Source organism: Carassius gibelio, chromosome B13 (assembly GCF_023724105.1).
Source record: "Carassius gibelio isolate Cgi1373 ecotype wild population from Czech Republic chromosome B13, carGib1.2-hapl.c, whole genome shotgun sequence".
Taxonomy (NCBI): Eukaryota; Metazoa; Chordata; class Actinopteri; order Cypriniformes; family Cyprinidae; genus Carassius; species Carassius gibelio.
In genome coordinates, this window is record NC_068408.1 from 26,105,713 (window position 1) to 26,130,046 (window position 24,334).

Sequence of the window (24,334 nt, forward strand, 5' to 3'; positions counted from 1 at the left end):
TGTGTAATAAAGCCACAGCCTGACCTGCTACTGCGTATGCCTTGCCATTTAAGCGAGATGATTTTCTTAAGGGGCTTAGATGACAAGGAGGGAGATTAAGAGAGGAGGTTTCCCCTGCAGAAAGAAAACATTTTCACAGCTAAACGTTTATAAATTATTTATAAAATTTTTAGCTCTTTCTACAGGGGGCATACCCTCCTAGCCGCTTTCGCGCATCACCTCGATGTCAGCTTATTACTTTAATGCCGAAACCGATGGATGCTAGAAGAAAACGGCATCTTTCATTTCTTTTTAATCTCTGTATGGAGATCATGCACAAATGAAAGGCTCACCTGAGCTGGAGGGCTATGGTCAAAAGGTAATTTTCGCTCAATAACCTCCAACAGCTATACATACGCAGGGCAGGAGAATTGAGAAGGCTCAGCCTCAGCTTCTTCACCATCCTCAAATATCTCCTGCTTTTCCTGGGTAAAAACCCAGCAGAGCACTAACCTCAGTATGAGAAAGTGTTAAAGATATAACATCATCCTCCCAAGGCTCTCTCTCGTCCGCCGACCCACCCCCCCTTTTTTTAAGTCCCTCTTTAAACCATTCAGACAGATCCACCTGTATTCTCACTAGCTCATTTTCTTTCCCACCTCAGCGTGGACAGAACCTGAACTGCGGGAAGCAGATGGCTTGCCTTTTTTTTTTTATCAGAAGAGAGACGAACGAGAGCGGAGCTTTTTCCATTGAAAAAACGCTCACAATGCACACAGATTGCCTCCTCAAAGACGTCGCGTGCGTGCTTTTCACCAAACAATGGATGCACACATCATCTAAACACTTCCTAGTTGTTGCCATGATAAACAGAGAAAGATCGCCCTTACCGGTTCTTTCAAATGCACGCTTCAAACAAAACAGTCAGTTGAAGATGTAGAAGATAATGACGTGCTCTCCCGGTGCTGATTTAAAGTCACGCCGGTAGTGACGTCGGAGGCTGTCGCCGGCCAACAAGTTGGTGTTTTTTCTAGGGCGGGACTCGATTAAAAAAATTAATCTAATTAATTAGAGGCTTTGTAATTAATTAATCAAAATTAATCGCATTTTAATCGCATATAAATATTTGACCTGAGAACAGTGAGAAGTAATTTTTTTTCACATAGATTTATAGTATACCATTGAATAATGAATGAATACATAAGCTTAAGCAACAAAATATTGTTTATTTTTGTTCAACCAAGTCTAGCAGACCAGTGCAATTTTTGCCATTAAGTGTAGCAATAGCATATTTAGAAACAATTTGGAAATAGTACATTTCAGAAATTCAGGAAGCTTATAGGTACTGGAACCTTCTGTAAAGTGTTTTTTTAAGTAAAACACAATACTGTCAATTACATTCAGAACATTGGAAACCCTGACTATTAGAAAACATCTCTCTGTTGCTTCAGAGGCCATAACATACTAAGTCCAACTCTCAATAACCTTGGCCCAAACACTAAAGAGTTTAACATAAACTGCCAGTTGCACCAACAAAATAATACATAGTTCAACATAAAGTGTAAAGTCCACGCTAGCTGCCATATGTTTTGCGTTGAGGTGATACCTTGAGGTTCGATCATGTGCTGCGGTGATATGCGAACGCTAGTTGGTGCTTCAGTATAATCGGTCCGCCGAAACTCAACCAGTGAGAAAAATAATAAAATTGTAACTAATTTTAACCGCAGTGCAACAATAAGTTATTAAAAATGCGGGAAATTTTTTTCTGTAACTAATTAATCTTAATTAACGCGTTATTTTTTGTGTAATTAAGTCCCGGCCCTAGTTTTTTCATTGTATGCTTCAGACACGGGTCACGACGAGGTGTTCCCCAAAGCGCCCCCTAGAGGACGCAGTTCGAAGTTCCGTCGAAAGGGAACTAGTGAACGTAACTCAGACAAAGCAAAACAGAGAACTGTCAGGGTTTGAGTAGAGAGAGGAGATGAGGACTCAGTAGTTCAAGCGATAAGTGATTAAATTTTTAACTATATAAATATGTATAGTATATTTTTCTTTAACCATGCAACAAATGGTCAATATGAGCATCCCAAAGTTGCTTTAATAAACCAGTGGCACATCCACTCAGTGATGCATTACAATAGTCTAGTCACACATAATAAAGTATGTGCGAATTAGATTTTTAGCATGTAAGTGTAAGCTGTAATAAAGTACAGATTTTCTAATGTTTAAATATATATTTCATGTAATTTCAGTCTTTATATGATTTGAAACAATCATTGATGAGGTGGTGATGTGTAACCTGTACCTATTGTGTGTATGTATGTAGTCATTTATTTATTTACACATTAAATCTAATTTTAAAACTAACTTATCAATAGAGTTACATTTACATTTACATTTATTCATTTAGCAGATGCTTTTATCCAAAGCAACTTACAGATGAAGACAGTGGAAGCAATCAAAAACAACAAAAAGAACAATGATATATAAGTGCTAAAACAAGTCTCAGTTAGGTTAACACAGTACACGTAGCATGGGATTTTAAATAATATAATAAATAAAAAGAAAACAGATAGAATAAAAAATAAAAGAATAGAGCAAGCTAGTTAGAGGTCTTTACACATACACACACACATACATATACAATTGCATAATAAATGAAAAGAGAATAGAATACAAAAAGATTAAAAAGGTAGTTAGATTTTTTAAAGAATAGAATTAGAATATTGAGTGTTAAAGTTAGAGGGTCAAATAAAGATGGAAGAGATGGGTTTTAAGACGATTCTTGAAGATGGCTAAGGACTCAGCTGCTCGGATTGAGTTGGGGAGTTCATTCCACCAGAAGGGAACATTTAATTTAAAAGTCCGTAAAAGTGACTTTGTGCTTCTTTGGGATGGCACAATCAAGCGACGTTCACTTGCAGAACGCAAGCTTCTAGAGGGCACATAAGTCTGAAGTAACGAATTTAGGTAAATGGGTGCAGAGCCAGTGGTAGTTTTGTAGGCAAACATCAATGCCTTGAATTTTATGCGAGCAGCTATTGGAAGCCAGTGCAAATTGATAAACAGAGGTGTGACGTGTATTCTTTTTGGCTCATTAAAAATTAATCTTGCTGCTGCGTTCTGAATTAATTGTAAAGGTTTGATAGAATCGGCTGGAAGACCTGCCAAGAGAGCATTGCAATAGTCCAGCCTGGACAGAACAAGATCTTCTTGATGTTGAATAAAGCAAATCTGCAGGATCTGACAGTTTTAGAAATGTGGTCTGAGAAAGTCAGCTGATCATCAATCATAACTCCAAGGCTTCTAGCTGTTTTTGAAGGAGTTATGGTTGATGTGCCTAACTTGATGGTGAAATTGTGATGGAACGATGGGTTTGCTGGAATCACAAGCAGTTCTGTCTTGGCAAGGTTGAGTTGAAGGTGATAGTCCATGATCCAGGAAGAAATGTCTGTTAGACAAGCTGAGATGCGAATAGCTACCGTCGGATCATCAGGATGGAATGAGAGGTAGAGTTGAGAGTCATCAGCATAGCAGTGGTATGAAAAGCCATGTTTCTGAATGACAGAACCTAATGATGCCATGTAGACAGAGAAGATAAGTGGTCCAATAACTGAGCCCTGAGGCGCCCCAGTAGTTAGATGTTGAGACTTGGACACCTCACCTCTCCAAGATACTTTGAAGGACCTATCTGATAGGTAAGACTCAAACCATTGAAGTGTGGTTCTCAGTTGAATGCAAGGCCGTCTCAGTTGAATGTTCAACTCATTCAAGTGTTTTTGCAATAAAAGGAAGAAGGGAAACTGGTCTGTAGTTCTCTAAAAGAGATGGGTTGAGGTTGGGTTTCTTAAGTAGTGGAGTTATAAGTGCCTGTCCAAATGATGAGGGAAAAACACCAGTGTGGAGGGAAGTGTTGATGATGTGAGTGAGTGAGAAATGGCTTGAAGGAGATGAGATGGAATAGGATCAAGCGGGCAAGTTGTAGGGTGATTAGAAAGGATGAGTTTTGAGACTTCTGCCTCAGAGAGTGAAGAGAAGGATGTAAATGAGTTTAAGTTTGCTTGTGATATGAGCTTGACTGATAGTGGTGTGGAAAATTGTGCACTAATGTGTTTAATTTTATTAATGAAAAACGTTGCAAAGTCGTCAGCAATTAGAGATGAAGCAGGAGGGGGAGGAGGAGGACAAAGAAGTGAGGAAAATGTTTTAAAAAGCATGCAAGAGTTAGATGAATTGTTAATTTTGTTATGGTAGTATGTCATTTTAGCAGAGGAGACATTAGCAGAGAAAGAAGATAGGAGTGACTGATACACATTAAGGTCAGTAGTATTTTTGGACTTGCGCCACACCCTTTCAGCAGCTCTAAGCTTAGAACGGTGTTTGCGTAGAACATCAGATAACCAAGGGGCAGAAGGGGTGTTACGGGCTGGCCTGTAAAATAAGGGACGAACAGTGTCTAAACAAGATGTAAGAGTGGAGCAGAAAGCATCAGTAGCACTGTTAGCATCAAAAGATGCAAACAGTTTAGGGGAAGGAAGTGAAGATGAAACCATTGCAGAAAGCCGGGAGGGTGAAAGTGTGCTTAGGTAATGTCAAAAGATGACATGTGGAGGGGTAAGTGATGTGTCAGGGACCCTGTTGAGGTTAAGAGTGAGGAGGAAGTGATCCGACGTGTGCAGTGGAGTAACCAGAACATGATCAGTAGAGCAGTTTCGTGTATAAATAAGGTCCAGTTGGTTGCCTGATTTGTGAGTAGCAGTAGTTGACACTCAGTTGAGATCAAAAGAGGCAAGCAGAGTGTGGAAATCAGCAAACAGAGGTTTATCTAGATGAATGTTGAAATCTCCAAGCATAACTAGGGGAGTACCATCCTCAGAAAAGGTTGAGAGCAAAACATCTAATTCATCCCAAAAGTTACCCAGTGGTCCTGGGGGCCGATAGACAACTAAAAAATGTATTTTAAGATGGTAGGTAACAGTAATTGAATGAGATTCAAAGGAGCTGTTGATACCCAAAGATGGTAAAGGATTAAATTTCCAATAATTAGAGATGAGCAGACCAGTACCTCCACCTCTTCCAGTCAAACGGGGGGAGTGGGAAAATGAGAAATTATTGGAGAGTGCTGCAGGTGTAGCAGTGTCCTCTGGTTTAATCCAGGTCTCTGTTAGGGCCATGAGATTAAGCTTTGAATGACTAATAATAGAAGTAATGAAATCGGTTTTGTTTACAGCAGACTGGCAATTCCAGAGACCAATAGGAAAAGAAAGTAGTGTATTAGCAGACATAGGCAAAGTATGCAGGTTGTTAAGATTGCGCTGTCTACATTGTGTGTTGCATGGTTTACGAGTGGTAATGATAGTAGGGATCTGGAAACACATAGTAAGATTTGTTTATAAACAAAAAACAACTGAAACAGAAATGAAACAAGGAAAAGGAAAAAGATTAATCAAAACAATACTTATATGCCCTGCCCGGTGGAGTCGCACGGTAAAGTAGATGGTCTTTACACTCTACGGTCTTCACACGAGGAGGGCTTAACTGGAGGGCTATAGAGCCAAAAGAGTCTCAATAAAGATAAATGCACACACTTCATTCACATATGCACACATAGGATTCATACATGCACACACATTATTCATAAATACACACAGAGGATACACAAATGCGCACAAAATTTACAAATGCACACACAAAATTTAAAAAGCACAGAAGATTCACAAATGCATACAAAATTCAGAAATGCACACAAAATTCAGAAATACACACACAATTCATAAATGCAAACAACATTTACAAATGCACTCAAGATTCACAAATGCACAGGACAAGATTCAGAAATGTATTTCTGATGCACACACACATATATCTTAATTTACAAACTGCTTGCGGTCTGTGAACTTCACTGCATTTGTGTGTGAATTTTGAGACTCCCCTGACTTGACTCAACACACAAATGCTTTTTTTTAAACAGGGAATTGTCAGCAACCAATCAGATATCTCCCTTCTTTTAGCCAATCACAAGAACGCACTCCACGTGGGGGATTGTTTACTTATGAGCCAATCACATGAATGCTTTCACACAGCATGATATGCCTGTGGTGCTGCATATTAAAGCCAATATGAAATTGTATGAAAATACAGATGTTTAAATTACAATTCAGGTTTACTTTTTATAATTTTTATATACATTTATAAATGTCTCAATACATATAGCCCATGGATTCATAAATTTGCAATAGGAAATTATCTAATTTTATTTAAATATTTTAATGAAAGAAAAAAAATTACACCTTTTTGAATATTTAAATATATCTAAATATTCTTTTGGATGCAATATAGAAGTCACTTTAATTATAATAATTCGGTCCCTACATGAAGAGAGAGTCAGTGGTCCACTGCAAGAGGAAAGTGACTCTCCGGCTGCGCAAAGTGAGTCGCCGGCTGCATGAGGAAAGTGAATCGTTCGCTTAGGAAAGTGAGTCGTTCGCTGCGTGACTCGTGAGGAAAGTGAGTCGTTCGCTTATGAAAGTGAGTCGTTCGCTGCGTGACTCGTGAGGAAAGTGAATCGTTCGATGAGGAAAGTGAGTCGTTCGCTGGGAGAGGAAAGTGACTCTCCGGCTGCGCAAAGTGAGTCGCCGGCTGCGTGAGGAAAGTGAATCGTTCGCTGAGGAAAATGAGTCGTTCTCTGCGTGACTCGTGAGGAAAGTGAATCTTTCGATGAGGAAAGTGAGTCGTTCGCTGCGAGAGGAAAGTGACTCTCGGAAAGTGAGTCTCCTGCTGCGCAAAGTGGGTCGCCGGCTGCGCGAGGAAAGTGAATCGTTTGCTGAGGAAAGTGAGTCGTTCGCTGCGTGTGGAAAGGGAGTTGTTCGCTGAGGAAAGTGAGTCGTTGATTGGCTCATAAGTAAACAGTCCCCCACGTGGGGTGCATTCTTGTGATTGACTAAAACAAGGGAGATATCTGATTGGTTGCAGATCATTCCCTGTTTAAAAAAAAGGCATTTGTGTGTCGAGCCAAGTCAGGGGAGTCTCAAAATTCACACACGAATGCCGTGAAGTTCACAGACCACAAGCAGTTTGTAAATCAAGATATATGTGTGTGTGTGTGTGCATCAGAAATACATTTCTGAATCTTGTCCTGTGCATTTGTGAATCTTGAGTGCATTTGTAAATGTTGTTTGCATTTCTGAATTGTGTGCGTATTTCTGAATTTTGTGTGCACTTCTGAATTTTGTATGCATTTGTGAATATTCTGTGCTTTTAAAATTTTGTGTGTGCATTTGTAAATTTTGTGCGCATTAGTGTATCCTGTGTGTCTATTTATGAATTATGTGTGTGCATGTATGAATCCTATGAGTGCATATGTGAATGAAGAGTGTGCATTTATCTTTATTGAGACTCTTTTGGCTCCATAGAGGGCTGCCGCTGCCACTGCCGCGGTATACTAATCATTTTTAAACCCGACAAAACTGAAATTGAATTCATCTGAACGTACTTTACTGTTTATCACAACAAAGGTCTAAGCAAGCGCACAACACTGACAACGTATGCGATACGAGACCAGTACGAGAGTTGTGTATTACAATAGTTTACAGCTGTGAATATATTAAATATTTATTAATAGGAAGTGTTATCAGGCATCTTATGTGTACTTTATTATCTAATACATATCAGGATTTACTTTGCACAGTCTCACATTTTTCTCTGGCATTGTTGAATTCCAGGTACCATCTCCATCAACACAATTCGCACACCATACCAAGCTCCAGGAAACAGCGAGATTCTTGACCTGGATGATAGCCTGTATTTAGGAGGACTGCCAGAAAATAAAGGAGATATGGTGTTTCCTACTGAGGTGTGGACTGCTCTGCTCAACTTTGGTTATGTAGGCTGCATCCGCGACTTCTTCATCAGTGGTCAGAGCAAAGACATCCGCCGCATAGCTGAGGTGCAGAAAGCCGCAGGTGTAAAGCCCTCCTGCAGTAAAGAGGCTCCTAAGCAGTGTCTCAGTAACCCCTGCCAAAACAATGGAATCTGCAGGGAAGGGTGGAACCGTTATGTGTGTGACTGCTCCGGGACAGGCAATCTCGGTCGCTCCTGTGAGAGAGGTGAGGCTGACACTTGTTGCTTATCAATGCTTATCACTTTTATGATAAGAAAAGTATTATATTGCAGTTTCATTAAGATGGAGGTGTCTTGTTTCATTGTTGGAGCTGTTACTTTGGACAGGACATTTTGTGTGTTCCTGTCTATTTTTTGATTTTCAGTATCAGGATCCTGACATCCATGCTCTGTGCACTTTAATCTCTCTTTTGCCATTGAAGCCACTCTGTCTATGGGATGACATTAGTCTCAAAATTATTAACATAATTTATAATATTTACATAATTATCCATGTTCTTGATACAGGTTTCATACCACCAAGGATCAAATGCCTTTCAACTTAAAGTGTGCAGCAGTTTCTACAAATAGAAATAGAATAGATTTTTTTTTAATAATTTTTTGATAAACGTACATGGATCAGTCACAACATTTAAATTTCTTACAGATAAAGTGAATAAAATTGATTGTATTGTTACAATGGCACCTGTCAAGGGGGTTGATATATAAGGCAGCAAGTGAACAGTCAGTTTCATGTGTTGAAAGCAGGACAAATCGGCAAGTGCCTACATACAAAAATTTTTTGGTATGATTAATGTCATTGATATAGTATAATCTTTGTCTCTCATCTGCAGATGCCACCATTCTCAGCTACGATGGCAGTAAATTCATGAAGGTCCAGTTATCTGTAGCTATGCACACAGAGGCTGAAGAAGTTTCTCTACGGTTCCGATCCCAGCGGGCGTATGGTGTTCTCATGGCAACCACTTCTCGAGACTCCGCAGACACCCTGCGTTTGGAGCTGGACACAAGTCGCGTCCGGCTCACGGTTAATCTAGGTATCTGTGCTAAACACATTCTATCACACACCTGTGACCAAATGTACTCAAACTTGTTCATGTCTAGCCAGAAATTAACTTTAAACAAGACCTTTTTTTTGCTGTCTGTGCTGCTTTAAAGCACATCACACAGAAACCCACTCTTGTCTTCAAGGTGGAGATGCTCAGAGCCCTTCAATGCTCGGAGTCTGCAGCTCTCCGCACACACTCAAACACCTCAGCTGTGCTCTGTGTTAAAGGGGAATGCTCTGTGTTGTGTAACAGCCCTCTTTGTTGCCCTTCCCATCTGAAAACTAGCAATTTCTCACAGTGTAAACACTAAAATAAATTATTAATTCATTCTAAAGCTGTGAACTTCAGTTATCCACAGGTTTAACATGTCTAAAGGCTGATTTATACTGCTGTGTCTGAGCTAGACTGTAGCCTGTATGGTGTGACCTACATGACTGTTTGCAGGCTGGCTTAAGAGGTGCAGGTCAGACTACAGATCAGAACCAGCGAAAATAAACTCTCCAGGAGCTGAATTCTGCAGGAAGGTAAATCTCCAGGCTCCTGTTAACTACAGTGTTGTTCCATAGAGTCAGTGGAATCATCCAAATATATGTCAAGTTTTAGTCTTTCACATAGCCATGTGTGAACGTAAAAGACAAGAAACAACATTTGTGACAACTGCTTTTAAATATATGTGTGTGAATCAAACCACTCTCACACTCTCTTTATTTATATAAAGAATGTCATATAATTATAAATCTAATAAGATTATAATGAGATATAATAAGATAACACTGCATATAAGGCTTTTGCACAAGCAGAAGTAATTGATTCTTAGAGAATGGAAAGGGGTTCTTAGTACCTGAATGACAGTGTGACTCTGCACAGCTCACACTCCCAAAGTGAATTTCCCTTAACCTGTTAATACACACACAGAATAAAAGAGAAAAACTCAGTGCTCAATGATCTGTCACAGTATTTAAATGCTCCTTTAAAACAGTACCATGGAAGGTGTCCAAATATACGCAAACAATATACCGCCACTCGGGTATTTCGAAGTTCTCATCACCTCTGAGCAAAGAATGAAGAATAACTTCACATATTCCAGAGCTTTAGAATTTGTATAGTTCAACTAAAAAATCTGTCATAATTTACTCTTTTTTTTTCTTTTGTGGAACACAAAAGAAGATATTTTGAGAAATGTTTCAGTGTTTCTCAACAGAAGTCAATATAATTTCATTTTTATTTTTATTGAATTAATAACAGTGTATCTTAGGTAAGAGCATTCCCTCGCATGATGAGCCAGCTCTGGTCTTTGACTGCGTGCAGCCCCTTCTTTCCTGAGGTTGATGGCACACTTGGCTGAGACCCTGATTCTGGTGAACTTGGATGAAATATCTCAATAAATCAATACCTAAAAACAGGAGTAGTGATTCCAGTGGAAACTGATTTTCTTGATATTGTATAACTGATAACTGATATCCTTTTAATCAAGGAATTTACTTTGTTCATTGCGAAAAGTCTGCATCTAATTTATGAACCATGAACAATCCAACTTAATGGAACCAGGTGCTACAGGGTAACACTTTATAATAACGTCCATTTGTAAGTCATTTATAAGTGATTAGTTAATGATAAACTAATCATTTATAAAACATCCATAAGAGATTAATTATTGATATGCTAACTATGTGTCTATGTTTTGTTAATTCATTTACAAGTAATTTATAAATAAATAGTTAATTATGAACTTATCATTACAAAACATGACTATACGTTCACAAATGATTATAAAGTAATATGCTAAGAATTTACAAATCTGTCATAAGTTATCTTAAAAAAATATCATATCATGAAATAGATCCTTAGCAAATGGTTAATAGTTACAATGATATTACTTAATAATATTTTTTGAACAAAGTCAAGTTTTGTAAATGATTAGTTCATATCTTAGTTCATATTTAACTTAAACTACAAAACACAGATAAGAATATTAACATATCACTTCATCTATGAGCACATAATCATGATTTGTAAAAGATTAGTTAATCATTAACTAATCACTTATGAATAACTTACAACTGAATGTTACCACCAATAACAAAGAAATATGGATTACTAGGCAGTTTACTAGTCATAGTCACAGCCTGACCAATGGTGTGATGCTTTGGCATTTCCATTCTTAGTCAAAAACATTTCCATTAGTAATCAAATCTTTACATATACAGATAAACAGGGTTTTTGAGGGTTAAAACCCTTTCACTGACTATTTGATGAAAGTAAAGGAAAAAGTCTTTCCTTTAGTCCATTTGTGGAAAAATTCCAACTTAAATGCTGACTAATTTTGGCTTAAAACTAGAAGTAATATTTGTACAATATTCCTAGAAAGATAAAATGACATTTTGGTGAATGTGATGGCATGCAAAAGCATCAGGATCATTGGTGTTCTTGTGTGTCGGTCCCCAGAGAAGTGGGTTATGTGCTTCATTATCTGCAGATGTTACTTTGAAGGCTAAATTTACATGTCATTTATTCTTCCCCATCTAGACTGTGACAGGATAAACTGTACCACGAGTAAGTGACACTTTCTCTCCTTTCATACCTTCCATTTACTATTGTTAAATGTTTTCTACCTGTGATTTTTTATTAATAATTTAATTGAATGTTTTTGAGGTTCACTTATAATGTAACTAATGTTTTAAGCGCAAAAACATGATAATTTTCCCTTTTGTTGGAAAAGCTTTGTTTTGGTGCAGTGTCTCCAGGACTTGTCAGTAAACAGCAGTGCATCTCTCTGTCACCTCACTGCACACCTCTGCTGAGCAGGTTATGGAGTTATGCTATTCTGAAGGTGTTCTGATACAAATGTCTACCACAACATGGAGAAAGTAAATAAGTCATTATGGCAATGCAATGCTTTTACTGTAAGGAGGAGGAATTTTTTATAATAGCACAACAGCCTCTTATATGTCAAAAGATCCAAGAAAATTGGATCGCTAAAGTCATAAAGCCAATTAAACATCTGCAAGTGGCAACTAAAAATTGTGAAGAATGCCAAAGTGCTAAATTAAGGTGGTGGTTCCACAGGAAATTACGTTTTAAATTAATATTTACAGTTCATTCAGGCATTCTTTGCTTAAGTGAAAAAACGAAACAAAAAAAAGTCCCTCTCCTACTATATTTATTGGAAAAATAATGTTTTACTTTCACCTACATTTGCTAAATTCTAAACGCATCTCCCTTATGTTAAACACTGTCTTACAAAGATCTCTCTTAACGAGTTGATGATCCTAATCAAGAATCTTAACAAAGGCATACAAATAAGACATACTAAATATGCAGATCAGTGGGTCCCCAGGACCGCGGTTGAGAACTACTGCTATTGAGGACGTCAATGAGGCCCGTTTTCACAGGATTTGGGAAATTCTTAGTTGTTAGCACAGTAACAAGACTGGCAGGTTTTTAACTCAGAAAATTAATCCAGGAGAGAACAAAACTTGGTAGCATCTAATGATTTGTTTGTTCAGACATTCTAATTGATGGAATCACAACAAGGTTTTAATCAGTCAAACATCATCTTAAGTTTGGAAGGTAACCATGTTATCTCACCACATATCAATCAACATACTTACATGCAATTTATTGACCTCTCTGCACCTGACCGCAAAGTCAGCAAATATTAACTTATTCCTATCATCTTTTCCTACTTGTAGCCCAGGGTGATGGACTTCACTGGTATCTGTTGGCATTTCTTTCAAACAATTCCGCATCTCAAAGAAAACACACAAAAACTTCTTGATGTAACTATTGGCCTTGCTATCCATCCTTTCCACTACATTTACAGTAATTGCACACATTTTGTGGTGCTTATTAGTGCTTACAGGTGCTTTAGTTAGGGTTGGAAAATCTGCAGGACACTGGCCTTGCAAAGAAGTCTCCAAAAGCATCTTAAGAACTGTGTGGCATTGGAAGTTGATATTTTCCTGACTCTTTCAACAATTTGCCTAACCTCACTCAACTTAGATGGAGGTACATCATATTCCACTACCAGCTACATTACATTAGGTTCATCCACTTTCTGTCTTTGTAAGTAACTTAAAAAAAAGTGGGCACCTATGAACCATTTAGGTTTCATATATTTATTTTTAGTAACTCATAATAAATCACTGGAGTCTTCTTCACATTAAGGTAAACTTTCATGCTCATCTTTCATAATTTCATGTTGGTAGCTCATTAATGGTTGCTCATTTTGTCACATTTGTGCTCAACTGTGGTGGAAACAGACTTCCATAGTTCAGAACTGCAAATTCATTAAATAAAAGCAAAATTTACATTTTGTACCCTTTATTTATATAGTGCTTTAAACAAAACAGATTGTGTCAAACAACTGAACAACATTAATTACGAAAACAGTATTTCAGTAACGCCAAATAACAGTTAAAAGCAGTTCATCATTGAATTCAGTGATGTCATCATGCAGCTCAGTTCATTTTAAATAGTATCTGTGCAATCATTTGCAATCAAGTCAACAATATCGCTGTAAATGAAGTGACCCCAACTAAGCAAGCCAGAAGTGACAGCGGCAAGGAACCAAAACTCCTTCGGTGACAGAATGGAGAAAAAAACCTTGGGAGAAACCAGGCTCAGTTGGGGGTCAGTTCTCCTCTGACCAGACGAAACCAGTAGTTCAATTCCAGACTGCAGCAAAGTCAGATTGTGCAGAAGAATCATCTGTTTCCTGTGGTCTTGTCCTGGTGCTCCTCTGAGACAAGGTCTTTACAGGGGATCTGTATCTGGGCTCTAGTTGTCCTGGTCTCCGCTGTCTTTCAGGGCAGTAGAGGTCCTTTCTAGGTGCTGATCCACCATCTGGTCTGGATACGTACTGGATCTGGTGGCCACGGTGACCTCGGAACAAGAGAGAAACAGACAAATATTAGCGTAGACGCCATTCTTCTAATGATGTAGCAATTACATCGGGTGTTATGGGAAGTTCCCGGTTCCGGTTTACCTAATTAATAGAGCCTAAAAATCTTAACGGATTTGGATATTAGAAGCATATTAGTGTGTTGTTATGTGTATGCCAGGTTAAAGAGATGGGTCTTTAATCTAGATTTAAACTGCAAGAGTGTGTCTGCCTCCCAAACAATGTTAGGTAGGTTTAGGCGCCAAATAGGAAAAGGATCTGCCGCCCGCAGTTGACTTTGATATTCTAGGTATTATCAAATTATCTTGTGTTATTGTGCAACAAATAATTGGTGTTACAATTTACAATCAATAATTTAAAACATTTTATTTGGACAGACCATACCATATAAAATATACCTTCTTATAGCTCAAACAGTAGATCATGGCATTAGCTATCACTAGATCATGTGTTCGATTCACAGGAAAAGCAAAAATTAAAAATTATAAACTGTGTACACTGTGTGCAGTGTAAGTCACTTTGGATAATAATAATGATAATCATAAAAAAATAAAAATATAGAATAAATGAAGAAATAAATAAAGAAAAGACTGATCAATTATGTGCTGTTAAACATATTTTTTTTTACCAAAAACTATATTTTTTTCATTTAAGTTTCAGTTCAATTCAAGTTTATTTGTATAGCTCTTTTCATGATACAAATCATTTGAAAAGCAGCTTTACAGAAAATTAAGTTTCCCTTTCAAGGGAACTTCCAACAGCATCCTCTAGGGGTCGCTACGTGGAATGCTTTGTGGTGACCCGTTTCTGAATTGAAAAACACCAACAACACATTGGCTGGTGACAGCACATGACATCACTACCAGTGTGACTATAGTATAAATAGATGCCAGGAGAACACGTCATTCACTTCTTCGCATTCACTGACTGTTTTGTTTGAATCGTGTATTTTGAATGATAAGAGCGATCTTTATTCTATCATCATGGCAAGCACTAGCAAAACATTTAGAGGATGTGTGCAACTATGTCATCGTTATTTGACACCTAATGAAGACACGATCTCTGCGTTTTTTTTGTTTGGGTGAAGAGCACGCAAGGGATGTCCTTTAGGGGACAATTTGCATGCATTGTGAGTGTTTTTCCATGAAAAAGCACCGCTCTAATTTGTCTCTCTTTTTGAGGAAAGAGGGATGTAAGGAAAACAGGTCAATTAAGCCCAAAGGGAATTTGAAGAGAATCACTGAGATGGCCAGCGATTCATTGAACGAGCCATATAACATCAACTCTGCAATGGATATTAATAACCAAAATATAGTGAAAACACTATTAATTAGCACAGTAAAAAAAAATCAACATTAACTAGTAAGTACAAAACACAATATACTTCTCTTTTCAATATGAATAAAATCTGAAATCCTAAGTTTACAGCAATACGTGAAATTGCATAGACATGAACAACTATCAATCACTTAATTAACCCTCGCATTGAGTTCCTCAATGAAGTTAAAATTATATTAGATTTCTACACCAGTTTAGATCAGAGTCTGGAGGTAAGTTACTTGTGTTGCCTGTGTGAAGGGGGTTCCCTTTGTTGCCTTTGAAAAGGGGGTTTCCCAAGGTTGCTGATTGGATGGAAGTTCAGTAGTCGTTGTAGTGATGTTTTGGGAAGCCCGTGATTGGGCGTTGGCTGATGATGGGGAGTTGTGGGCTGGTTGTAGTTTTTGGAAGGTGATCGAGGTCAGACTCGGAGACACAGCGTTACAAAACTTAACTCAGAAAACTTAACTCACTCTCAGCGGAAAAGGAAAGAAACTAAAGTTAAATAATTAGAAGTAAAGTTTGATGAGACTAGGTGGTGTTTCTTCTAATCGTGGCTAAGTAGCAGCAGACGTGCAGGCCGAAGCATGCTGGAATAGCACTCAAAGAATGCAAATGGTGTTGACTAAAAGCATGACTAAAAGCAAAAGCTAAAAAGCAAAAGCTAAAAGCAAAATTTGATGGTGTCCTGAGTATTTTAAACGGGCCTTTTGGCCACACCTCAAATGTTGTCTTGACCAATTAGATACTGGGCCCTATTTTAATGATCTAAACGCAAAGTGTAAAGCGCACAGTGCAGGGGAACTTAGGGCATGTCCAAATCCACTTTTGCTATTTTAACAACAGTAAAATGGTTGGCGCGCCCAGGCGCATGGTATAAATGGGTTATCCCTATTCTCTTAATGAGTAATGGGTGTTTTTTGGGCGTAACGTGCAATAAACCAATCAGAGTCTCATCTTCCATTCCCTTTAAGAGCCAGTTGCACTCGTGCCATGAGGGATTTGCTATTTACATGGCGGAATTTGGCAAGCGCAAAGACAGAACATGTTTCCGAGATGAAACAGAGCTGCTCGTGTGCGAGCAAATAGCCTAATTCTGATACATGCGATGACTATCCATTATGACATGTAGGCATATATATATATATATATATACATATATTTTTTTTTTGCCTACAAAAAAATCATGTGCATTGTAATCCTTTAATTTGTAATATTTGGCATGTTTTTGTGCTGCTGTGCGTCCCTGTGTTTAATAAGCAGCATGTACACCCTTTAAATAACAAAGAAAAAAACATTGCGCAAGACTTTAGACCAAGTTTGAGCTGGTCTATGGCGCAGTCTATTTTCAGGTCCTTAAAATAGCATTGTGCCTGCAATGTGCCTGAACACACCTCTTTTTTTTTAGACCAGGACGCCCATGGGTGAAAAATGAGCTCAAATGCATTTGCTAATTAAAATACGTGGCACTGGATGGGAAAATGCGAATGGAGCCAGACTGAATCTAGCAAACACAATTGGATTGCGCCTTGCATTGCATTGCGCCGGGTGTATGATAGGGTCCTTCGTCTTCGCTCGGTGTGTCATAAATCACATGCTATCTTATCATCAAGTGGTTGGAATTTTCCTGCTCTTGCAGGGTATAATTTTGGACATGATTCCTATAACAAGAATATGATACATTTGACAAATAACTGATGCTCAGAAACGTTTCAAGCAAGCAGATTCAAACACACACATACTAAACATGAATATGAATCCTTAAGCTATTAAATAGTTATATATATATATATATATATATATATATATATATATATATATATATAAAAACTTACACAATAAGTGATTATAGACATGATAGTCAAATGATAGTCATACCCCTAAACCCAACCCTACCCATAATTTATTCCTAAAATCAGTGGGAAATTATAGCTTATTAATAAGGGTGTAGAAGCACCTAACCATGATTGTATGCCTAAAACAGATATTTCCTGAAAAGTTGTACACTGTGAAATCATGTACAGTGGGGATCGAAAGTTTGGGCACCCTTTGCAGAATCTGTGAAAATATGAGTGATTTTCAAAAAATAAGAGAGATCATACTAAATGCATGTTATATTTTATTTAGTACTGTCCTGAGGAAGATATTGTACATAAAAGATATTAACATTTAGTCCACAAGACAAAAAAAATGCTGAAATTATTAAAATAACCCCATTCAAAAGTTTGGGAACCCTTGGTTCTTAATACTCTGTGTGGTCACCTGATGATCCTCGACTGTCTTTCTGTTTTGTGATGGTTGTGCATGAGTCCCTTGTTTGTTCTGAACAGTTAAACTGAGCAGCGTCCAAAAAAACATTGCGCAAGACTTTAGACCAAGGCACAGCACTGCAAAAGCCCTGAGGGGCTTCCTGGTCACCATGATGTCCCCTCTTGCTGAGGCATCGCATGGGAAGTGTAGGTGGCATTTGCGAGAACCTTCTTGTGTAATGCTGTCTCAGGCAGTGCTCCCCTCATCTTAGAGCATTAAATTTGAGCTTGCCTCTCCCGTTCGGTTCAGTACCTCTGGGTATCTGTGAACAGATGCTTGGGAAGCTTTAAGTACACATGCTAAGCTCTGTGTACTTTCTGAAATCCACATGGTGGTAAGTGTGCACGTTGAACACTTTGCACACTTTCTGAAATCCTGTATGGTACAGTTTGTGTGTATTAGCTTCGTTCCCTTTGACTGTGTTGGTTAGGCCCCGGTACCTTGGGCTCTTCTCAACCAGTGTGTCTCTATTAACACACTCTGAAGCATTGCTCACCTCAGCATTGAGGGTTATTGTGAGTATGGTGCTTCTGTTGAGTGCTCGAGTTCTCTCCCCTTCTGAGGTGTTGGATTCCTCGCTCCGTGGGCTGTTCTCATGGTAGTTAGCAGTGCTTGAGAGCGCACTATTACCTTGTTGAATTCTGAGTTCTCCTCTCACATGAGAGTTGAGTTCTCTGTTTTCCTAGAGCAGTGGTAGGTTGAGCTCCCTTCTCGGTTACGAGCTAAGTGGTTTGCCCCCTCAGCTAGATATTTACTGCTTGCAACTCCAGCATTTATACCTTAGATCGAGTTGGTGACTATCGAACAAATTGGTTTTGGGATGCACCATTCCATCAATGAGCTGCTCTTTCAGAGTGCCACGAGAGCCCCTTAGAACAGTATAGTAAAATCCATGTAATGGTAAGTGTGCACATGAATTCTTTACGCACTTTCTTAAATCCACACTATGGTAAGTTTGCATGCTAGTACTCTGTGTTCTTGTCTAAAATCCTATATGGTGAGGGGCTCGCACGGTTGCTTCGTATCATTTCTTGAGCTGGTAAAACCCCCATTCATCATTGGTGCCACTCCACCTATGTATCCTCAGGATTACCTATTTAAACAGGGTGTTGTTACTATGGATTTGTTGAGATAGTTCTTTCAGCAAGCTTATGCGAGAGCAAGTGGTAGCCCCTGTGTGACAGGCAAAGACTTAGTATGATACTAGTCTCTTGGTCATATCCTTTTAAAGGAATCTATTTTTTATTCCAAGCCTTGAGCTCTACCCCCGGGCCCAGGAGTCTGGCCTTAACAGGTATGTTTGGGTATGTAGCCTAGGCCTTTGGCCATAAGGGATAATGTCACGGACAGCTGTCTAACGCCCCAGGGGCAACTCCTATGGAGATGGTAGAGTTGGTACTTAGTGCATGGTGTCATGGGTATGCCATTCCCCATAGCGACCACTAGAGGATGCAGTACACGGTTCCTTTAAAAGGGAATGTCTCAGGTTACTTTTGTAACCATGGTGCCCTGAGTAGGGAATGAGACACTGCATTCTCTAGCTTCCTGACAGTTTCGGGGACAAGATTCAGACGAGGAAGTGGATGACATGTTCTCCCGGTGCCAGTTTATATTATAGTCTCACCGGTAGTGATGTCATGGGCTGTCGGAGGCCAATGTGTTGTTGGTGTTTTTCAATGTATGCTTCAGACATGGGTCACGGTGAGGAATTCCCCATAGTGACCCCTAGAGGACGCAGTGTCTCCCTACTCAGGGACCTATGGTTACATAAGTAAACTGTGAAGTGCAAAAATCTTTAGTAGTAGCTTATCAGTGGTGATTGTCAGTTTATGTAAATATGGCAGAAATGTACGGTAAAATTCAATTAATGACAAAATCAAACAGACGATGAACACTATTAACAGCAATGATTATATGTTGCAATCAAACTTGTTGCAAAATTTGGTAGTTTATGTTGTTTCAGGGTTGGCATTATCAGAAGTGTTCTCTCAAGAACATGAATCACTGAATCAGAATTAGGCTACCTATTTGCTTGCACATGAACAGCTCTACCTCATCACCGAGACGTATTCTGTCTTTGTTAATTCCACCTTGTAGATAGCAAATCCGCCATGGCATTCGCACAACTGGGACTTAAAAGGAATGGGAGATAAGGCTCTGATTAGTTTATTGCACGTTATGCCCAAAAAAACACTCATTACCAGTGGAGTATAAAGTACCTGAAAGTCAGACTCAAGTAAAAGTACAGATATCTTACCAGAAAATTACTTTGGTAGAAGTCGAAGTCACCATTTAGAATATTATTTGTGTAAAAGTCTTAAAGTATTTGATATTTATTGTACTTAAGTATGAAAAGTATTTTTTTTAATATAAATTAAAGAATATTAAATTAAATTAAATTACATTACATTACATTTATTGTACTTAAGTACGGAAAGTATTTTTTTAAATAGATTAAATTAGATTAAATTAAATTAATTTAAAGTTAAAGTAAGTGTAAAATGGAAAAGAAGAAGAAAAATACACACACACACACACAGACACACACACACACATATACCGAACACACATATATATATGGGTGTTCGGTTTTAACTATTTCTTCCATTTTATATTTTTGGGTAAGAACAAGAAGCACTTCATCCGGTACTTAGTGTCTTTCATTTCAACATAAGAAAATATTTCTAGAATCTCCATCTGAAATTGCATTTAGCCTACAGTTTATATATCTCAGAGGGGACATGGATGAATTTAACCTGTAGTTACATAAATAGGCTTAATGTATGGAAATAACTGGAAACAAGGGGGAAAACAATTGTCAAAATGTGAAATTAAGTAGGTGACAACAAGTGAATGTCAATAAGTAAGTCTTTGAGATTGAACGGATTCATTCAAAAGACTGATTTATTCAGAAACAGAGCATTTGACCGTGTTAATGAGTGAATCACTGAATCATTTATTCAAATGTTGGACAGTTTGTCCAACCTATCAGGGCTAAAATATAAATATAATTGGTAACACTTTATAATAACTGCATGCTATTAATCATTAGTTAAGCATTAGGAAACAGTTAATTCATCATTTATAAAGCATTAATAGACATTTATAAGCAGTTTATAAATACAGATATATTTGCTTTATAGCTGATTTAAAAGCATATCTATAATGTATTTAATAATTGTTTTTTCATACTTTATTAATGATCAATTTATCATTTCTAAATTAAGTATAGCATTATTTGCACACCAGTTATTAAGGAGTTGTCAATGGTTCATGAGATCACTTAGAAATTGTAAGTAAATGATTAATAAACTATTTAAATGTGCATTCATACATCTTTTTATTCAGACATATAGTAATAGTTACTTATAGTGTTAATAAATTGTTTATTAACATGTATTTCTACAGTAATTCAGGGTTAATTCAGGTAGTTATAAAACATATGTAGTTGTTAGTTAACTATTGTTAGTCCAAAACTACCAATAATCTTCCCAAGAGGAAGCATATACAGGCTGAACAGCAGAGGGCCAAGCACAGAACCTTGGGGCACACCACAGGACAAAGGAGCAGAGTCTGACATATATGTTCCTACGGTCACAGAGAAACTCTGGTCTGAAAGATAGGAGGAAAACCAATCCAGAGCTGATCCAGTAATGCCCACAGTTGTTTTCAGTCTATCAATCATAGTGCACAAGCTTCTACATCTTTCGAAATAAGAACCAGGCTTGAATTGAATGCGGCTGAAAATTTCTCAACAGTATGCTGGTTAATCAAACGTGAATAGGACTCTCGTTTAGCAGGGATAAAAGATATAAAAGATAAGAGATAAAAAAGATGCAATTGTGATCACTTATAAAAAACATATTCGATACAGACATTATTAATATTTACACCACAAGAACAGACAAGATCAAGCGTATGTCCCTTGTTGTGCATAGGGCCAAAGACATGCTGAGTGAAGTTAAAAGATTCAGTAATGTTTACAAATTCAGAAGCATTTGTAAAAGTATCATCATCCACATGGATATTAAAATAGCCAACAATAATCACTCTATCAAGCTTAATAATAGATGATAGGAAGTTAGAAAAATCAATGAGAAAAGAGGCCGCTGGCCCAGGTGGCCGGTAAACTAAAATACATTAAAATGAGTTCGAGCGACCCACCTTAATCATCTGTAATTCAAAAGAAGAGTACGTGTCAGCGCTCACTGATTTGCAGATAAAACGTGTTTTAAAAACCACAACAAGACCTCCATCCCGACCTGTGAGTCTTGGGATGCTGATAAAATTAGTCCATAGGACAGAGTTCATTTAAGTGATGGTATTCCATATTCCGTTGCCAAGTCTCCGTAACCAACATGAAGTCTATGTTTTTGGAGTTAAATAAATCGCTGAGTAGAAGAGACTTGTTTGCCATTGAACGGGCATTAATCAGACCCATCCTGAGCAGTGCAGGAACACCCGAAGCAGTGAAAGAGGCTCGTGGCAGTGACCTCAGATGTACCAAACACACACCACGACCTGAGGTAGAGTTTCTCTGGTACAACGGAACCGGAGCCATGGGGACATCAGGGAAGACAGAATAAAGACATGAAGGTCTGTGGTTGAAGTCCAAGTTTTTTCAGATGAATCTGTCTTCCTGCCCTTTTTCCTCGCTTTCTCCACCGTCTATTTGTAGGTCATATTAGGCCCTCTCCATGCCGCATACGGACAGCATTTTCAGTCGGACGTGCGAACGGTGCTGCAAACTTGTCAATATCACTCCAGATATATCCATCACTGCACTCCACCACGGAAGATTGGATTAACAGCAATGTTTGGCGATGATACACCTATGCAGTAGACGCAAATTTTGTTGACAAACTTAGTAGTAGCATGGCGCAGAAAACAAACAAAATGAATTGGGACGAACAACCAGCTACAGAGGGAAAGCCAAACACAGGCGCCATCTTGTGAGGTGTGCCCGGGCTTGCTGACCGTTTTCCCATCATTAAACTAGAAAAAGTGGATTCGGACATTCCCTGAATCCACCTGCACTGTGAGCTTTAGACCATGCGCTTAGATCATTAAAATAGTGCCCTGGACATTTTCTTAGCTCCCAATTTCTTTAATATATATTTTTCTTAATTTTATTTTATATTGTTGCTGTTGGGTGAAGTTATTAATGGACTGAATCTATCAACAGCATATACTTTTTTTTTTTACTGCGATTGTGATCAAGTCATTATTATTCCTCTCATGTAAATTAATTTACAACATACATATTTTACAAATATATAATTTACAACATCTGTTTACGTTTATTTCTGATACTACGTGGATTACATGCTTTACATGAATGTAGATGTTTAAGGCAGTGGTTTTCAACTGGGCCGCCAAATATTATTAATAGAAATTGTAATATTGTTAATATAATAAAAAATGTCTAGTCAAAATCAAATAAATCATAAAATGATATATAATTAAATAATGAGAAATTAAATAATAAACTGTTACTATGCGTTCGCTATTCGTGCTCGCTGATTGGTTTAATAACAACCCGCCAACTTAGACTATCTAAAATAGTTTTGATTCATACGTGCTGAAGCAGATTTAAAAATGGATAAATGGTTGACAACAGGATCGATGAAAAGAAAAAATACAGACGTTTCTTCAGCAACAAGTAAGCATGACACTGAAAAGCCTCAAAATAAACCTAAACGAAGAAAATATAGGAGCGACTACCTAGCGCTGGGTTTCACATATGTTGGAGCAGAGAACGAGCAGCTACCGCTCTGTGTTGTGTGCTCAGAAATACTGTCAAATGAAGCTTTAAAACCAATCAAACTACGACGGCACTTGGAAACAAAGCATAGTGAATATGCATCCAAGCCTATAGAATTTTTTGAGAACAAACTTAAAGATTACCAAAGCAGGAAAAAAACTCTTGAAACAGCGTTCTCTGGCAACGACAACAGTAAAGCAGTGGATGCATCTTACTGTGTTGCAAAGCTCATTGCAAAGGCTGGAAAACTGCACACAATTGGTGAAACGTTGATTTTACCTGCTGCGAAAGAAATGGTTGGCGTGATGTGTGGAGAAAAGGCCCGCAAGCAGTTAAATCTGATTTCACTTTCAGATAATACAGTCGAGAGAAGAATCAATGAAATGGCAGATGATATAACTCAGAAGTTGGTCAAAAACATTCGAGAGAGTCCCTTTTATGCCCTACAGTTGGATGAATCGACCGATATAGCAAACCTTTCCAACCTCCTTGCCTTTGTACGTTATGTACATAATGGAGAATTACAAGATTTCCTTTTCTGTAAGCCGCTGCCAGCGCAATCAACTGCCCAAGCCATATTTGATATTTTGAATGCGTTCATTGTTTCAAATGGAATAGACTGGTCTACATGCGTGGGTCTGAGCACAGATGGAGCAAGAGCCATGGTGGGACATCGCAACGGAGTCGTTGCGCGCGTAAAAACAGCTGCGCCGCTCATGAGCTCTGTCCACTGCAGTTTACATCGGGAGGCGCTAGCTACCAAAAAGATGCCCACAGATCTCAGATGCGTCTTGGATGAGGCTGTTAAAATCGTCAATTTCATAAAGACTAGGCCCCTTCAGTCACGTCTATTTCGACTACTCTGTGAAGAAATGGGAAGTGACCATGTTCAGCTTCTGTTACACACTGAGGTACCATGGCTTTCACGAGGCAGGGTGCTTACTCGTCTATTTGAATTACGCAACGAAGCACGGATTTTTTTATCTGACTCAAATTTTCCCCTTTCAGACCGTCTCAGTGATTTCGAGTGGCTTGCAAAATTGTCCTACCTTTCTGATATTTTCAATCACCTAAATGGTGTGAACTTGAGTCTTCAGGGCAAATCAGTGACAG

General features: G+C 38.2%; 1 protein-coding gene across 6 annotated transcripts in view; it reads left to right on the forward strand.

Moving 5' to 3' along the window:
- The window catches only part of LOC127970684 (neurexin-1a-like), a 127,018-nt gene that overhangs the window by 45,154 nt on the left and 57,530 nt on the right, over window positions 1-24,334 (forward strand). For all 6 annotated transcript variants that reach the window (XM_052573361.1, XM_052573362.1, XM_052573365.1 and 3 more), the window contains 3 exons: window positions 7,701-8,084; window positions 8,712-8,915; window positions 11,454-11,480. In XM_052573361.1, coding sequence (XP_052429321.1) covers window positions 7,701-8,084; window positions 8,712-8,915; window positions 11,454-11,480 — 615 coding nt within the window. The remainder of the gene's footprint in view (window positions 1-7,700; window positions 8,085-8,711; window positions 8,916-11,453; window positions 11,481-24,334) is intronic.